The sequence below is a fragment of the Humulus lupulus genome, chromosome 5 (genome assembly GCF_963169125.1).
Source record: "Humulus lupulus chromosome 5, drHumLupu1.1, whole genome shotgun sequence".
In the NCBI taxonomy this organism is placed as follows: Eukaryota; Viridiplantae; Streptophyta; class Magnoliopsida; order Rosales; family Cannabaceae; genus Humulus; species Humulus lupulus.
Genome location: NC_084797.1, coordinates 56,321,496 through 56,326,253, shown reverse-complemented (window position 1 = coordinate 56,326,253; position 4,758 = coordinate 56,321,496). Strand labels below are relative to the sequence as shown.

The window sequence follows — 4,758 nt, the reverse complement described above, 5'->3', positions numbered from 1 at the left end:
CCATACACACACACCATACCTGAATCATGTGCCATACACACCGCCAAGCTTTTCGAGAAAAGACAGGAGCCATAATTTCCACAAACCTGAAACATATTCAGAAGGTACTGTTAAACTTTACACCGTTCAAAATATCTTTCCATAAAACAGAAACATATTCATATGAGAATCACTTCCAGGTGGTCTCTATCCCATGCAAGTGGCTCTTGTGACTCAATTCATAAAAGCTCAAACCATCCAAACACGACTTTAATTCATTTTATAAGTAAAAATCAAATATTGAAAAGCAAATGGATTTGTTGCAGAAACATTGGGTAAAGGCCAATTTGATATATTATTATTTTGATAATTACTATGTCTTGTATAAGACAAACTAAAGTATCAAACAAAAACTCTGGAAATTGTCATGTTTTAAGTTCATATATGGGAATATGACAGTATAAAAAAGGAAACCTCATCAAAATTCTGCCAGGAAGAGATGCTTTCATAATACTATGTGGTAATTCATTTCAAGAGGGAAACTATAATATTTTATGAACATAAGAAAGGTCCAGCCTAATTCATTGCAAGTATATAACAATAGCAAACAGGGGATAGGATACAACACAAAACACAAAATAACAAAGAAACCCAACAATAGCAACAAACAAGATTTCTAATGGAAATTCTCAATCCCCGGTCATTACAATGCACGCTGGATTGATGATAAATTTATACATAGCTATTAGATATGAAGAGCATGAAGAAACAAACTATCACCAATATCAATCAAATAAACTATTACTGGTAAAATATGTTGTGGGTAGTGGGTACTAGTCCAGCAGTCCTTATGGTTTCAAATTTTTTGCAATAAATATGAAGAAACGTTGCTAAAGCTTTTTATATTCTAGAGAAAGCACAAAAATTACCCTCAAATTTTATTCTAGAGAAACTATTTAATGAGAAGTAAAATCACGCAATACAACACTCAAATTTTATTAATCAAAATTATCCATCATAACATAACATACTCACAGCAAAAGAAAGGCCTTGCTTGAAGCACCATAAGGTGGGACCAAGCAAGACACCAAATATCAAAGGTGAGTCATGATTTTTCTTCTCAAGAAATGAAAAGTTGCATTTCTACATGTAGCTTTTCTTCCATGGAATTCAAACAAAGAAGTTGGACTAGAAAGTCCCCAAAGTGATTGACCTAACTAAATCTTAAGTCTTCTTCAAGCAGTTGTATGGGAAAACAAGTCTAGTCTACCCTTACCTAGTCTTCCAACAGGAAAAGAAACTCTATACCTAATAAACTTACAATAGAAACTTGAACAAAACTAAAAGAACAGCTCCCAACAGCAAAGAAACAGAGCCAAATGACTCTGTTTATTTAGTTAGCAAACTATGGAATTGATTTTTATTTTGTTTTTCTTTCTCATATTAGAAAAATAAAGTTACAATTATGCCTAGCATCTCTGATTTAACAAATAAGTAAAGCAAGAAAGAAGGAAATAAAAAAGAAAAGAATAGCAAAAAACCCACAAGCGTAAAAAAAAAAATTGCCCAACATACACTACATCCAAGCAATAAGAGAAAAAGAAAAATCTAAAACGCAACTATAATGGAGGCTATCTAATTGCCAGAATAAAGAACTATACAAAAGGAGCACCCAGCAGCATAAATAGAAAGTAATTAGACAAAAGGGTTGCAGATGGAGAACATGTAATAAAATAAATTAACAATAATAAAAGAAATATAGAAAAACATAATTATAAATCCAATACCATAATTGTTTCTATTAACCAGTACATGCAGGGATATGTTAAGGCAAGAAACATTTTTCCCAATGAAAGAATAGTTTATATGGAATAAATTTCAGCAAAGTAAAGGAGATTATTAAACAATGTGAAAATGCACAATAAGGTTATATGGCTACAGTCAATCTACTGACAACCTAACAGTCCAACTAAAGGATACACCTGTTACTCTTCTCCAGTGCATTGCATGAAACCCACTAAAAAGCACAAGAGAAGGCCTATGAAATATACTGCAAAATCCACTGACAAGAACACCAACAACCACAGTATAGGCACATACTATGTCATGCTCTAAAGATTGGTTTATAATATGCAACTGTAAAGAAAACTAACCTTTAAAAATATGGTACTAACCTTTACAGATATTATATTCTTCATCATAGATTCACAATCAATCAAAAGAGTGAGCGAGTGGTCAGACAACTTGGCCATAAAAGGGTAAGTTGATAGCAATGCTATTGTAACAACCTTCACAAGAAACCAAGAAAAATTTCAAGTCGAAAGGTTTTCAACAATACTTAAGACATTTAAATAAATTCCATAGCAAAAGTGTGTTGAACATGTTTAAAGAGATTAAAAAAAAATGCTAGACATACAGCTCTGATTCGAGTCATCTATAAAAACCCACACTTTCTCTCTAATGGTGGGTACACAAATAACTGAAAGATAAGCACACCAATGCCTAGAACATCATGAAAGAAAGTCAGATAAGCATACCAATACCAATTACTTAAGTGATGAGTGTATGTATGTTTTCTAGTCATGAGTACCTGAAATTGAAAGAACTTCACTAACATCAGAACTTGAGTAGCCTAATCCCCCAAACTTCTTTGGACTAACAGCCCATAATGGAAAAATCTAGAACCAATATAAAAAAAATTTCATTGAAATCGAAATCGAAAAAAAAATTGAGATGATTAAAAATAAATGTTCAATGAAGTTAGTGGAAGAAGTTTTGCCTACCTCTGCATAAGCCATGTCATGAAGTTGGAAAACACAAAATACAATAATAGATGACATTAGGGGCCAGTTCCTATACAAAATTTGTTGAGGAGTTTGACAGTCTTCTTCACATTTTTGCGAATTTGAACTTAGATCAGATCCATTCGTGTTCACCTCTAATCGATCACAAAGTTTTTCATTCTCTTCTTCATCAACTTTATTATGAAAGTGAAGTGTTTCCTGAGACCACATGCAAGTAGTTAGGTATGTTGATCAATAAAGATTAAACATATCAAATGTGAAAGATATCATACTAAACACAGTATTGAATGTCAAATTAATTTCTTTTATTATTTCTGAAACAACTATTATTTCTAAACACAGCCTGAAACAACTATCACTGTAGAAAAAAAAAGTCCTTTTGTACAAGTCAAATTAAAGCCTGAGAAACTCCATCGACAAGGATTAGTGTGATTCTCCAACATTCTAACACCTATGAAAATTATTACCATCAAGCTTTTACTCATTACTACACTTTTTTACCTTTTCGACACTCCTTTACGAGGATTTCTTGTTCTCTATTGTACTTATTCTACAGAAAAGTTATCATTTTGTCACAACTTGTTAGTCACAACAAAAAGTTGTTTGTAACTAAAAAAATAACTTTAGTCATAAATTGTCACTAATATAGGTTTAATCATAATTTATTATTTATAATAATAAACTTTGTTGTGACTACTAAAGATACATTTAGTCACAACAAATTGTAACTTTTGCAACTAATACTTTTAGCACAGAATTTTTTATGAAAACAAATATATATTGACACCTTTTTAGTCACATTTTTTTCATTGTTAGTTACAAATTTTGTTATGACTAAAAATAAGATTTTTTATAGTGTTAATTTTTAACTATACAGATCAAACAATATCACTCTTATAGTTGGAGCTAAAAGATCCCAATATGACATTGAGTACCTAATCTTTAGACCCTTCATTGCAAGTACGATTATGAGCTGAGTCTTTTACCAAAATAATCCAAACAAACATATTCTTCCCTTTTCCTTTTAAAGTATTATGCTACCGAATCTTTCTATGAAATTATCACAAATATAAGCAAGCAATATTTCATAACCACAAATGTGTAAGTAGAAAATCATGCTTAATGATCTAAAGTTATGGATCTTCTAATCTTTGAATTTTCTTTGTGATTCTTTAACTGTGACATCAGTATAATAATTTAGCTTATGAGATGATCTTGAGTCGATCATTACAGGAAAGACTAGACATGGAAGTTGAATATCAGATGAACATAGTCTTCAATCAAGAATAAGATTGAAAAACTAAACTGAGTCTTATGTTCATATTGCCCCTTAAATTTCATATCGATGTTTCGAACACTATCATGTTGCAGTAGTTTTAGAGATTTTAAAGTAGTTTAAGGGAAACCTATCAAATCATTTTTTTTAAGTTTAAAGTTAGACACTTGAACAATTTTTGAGAAGGCCAATGAGACATTAACCAATAAATAAATATCTAAAATAGATAAATTGATCATTCTTACCTCCTAAACAGTGATTCTTGAGAAAAAATATGTGGTAACTTCTCTATAGGCTGTTGTACAAATTTATAAAAAGAAAATAATACATGATGTGTAAATGTGACAAAATTACAATATTCATTTCATACACCAAGAAACACTACTTGTGCAAGGAAACCTCTAAGAGCCAGACCAATGACTAATGCTATTCCCAGAACAATAGAAGAAAAGCTTCAGACAAGACATAGTATGGAACTAAAGAAGTTCTACATGTTAGAATTCAGAGTGAAGAAAAGAAAAAATCAAAGAGGGTATGAGATAAAAGGATTGACTCACTCAAACCATTACTATCAGGAACTTAATAAATGCTTTCTCTTGTCAAACAACAATACGAAGTGAGATGAGATTAAAAAAAAAAGTTTAATCTTTATGCAATGAAAAATAGAAGAATTTCATAGCCATTAGCAAGATACGAGAA

General features: G+C 30.9%; 1 protein-coding gene across 1 annotated transcript; it reads right to left on the bottom strand.

Moving 5' to 3' along the window:
• Positions 1-2,233: 2,233 nt before the first annotated feature.
• Positions 2,234-3,000, bottom strand: LOC133780424 (protein ZINC INDUCED FACILITATOR-LIKE 1-like). Its single transcript, XM_062220179.1, has 2 exons — positions 2,763-3,000; positions 2,234-2,657 (listed from the first exon to the last, which is right to left on the bottom strand). Exons 1-2 carry the CDS (start codon positions 2,991-2,993, stop codon positions 2,556-2,558), a joined length of 333 nt encoding a protein of 110 aa, XP_062076163.1. The 5' UTR covers positions 2,994-3,000; the 3' UTR covers positions 2,234-2,555.
• Between the last annotated feature and the right edge of the window lie 1,758 nt (positions 3,001-4,758).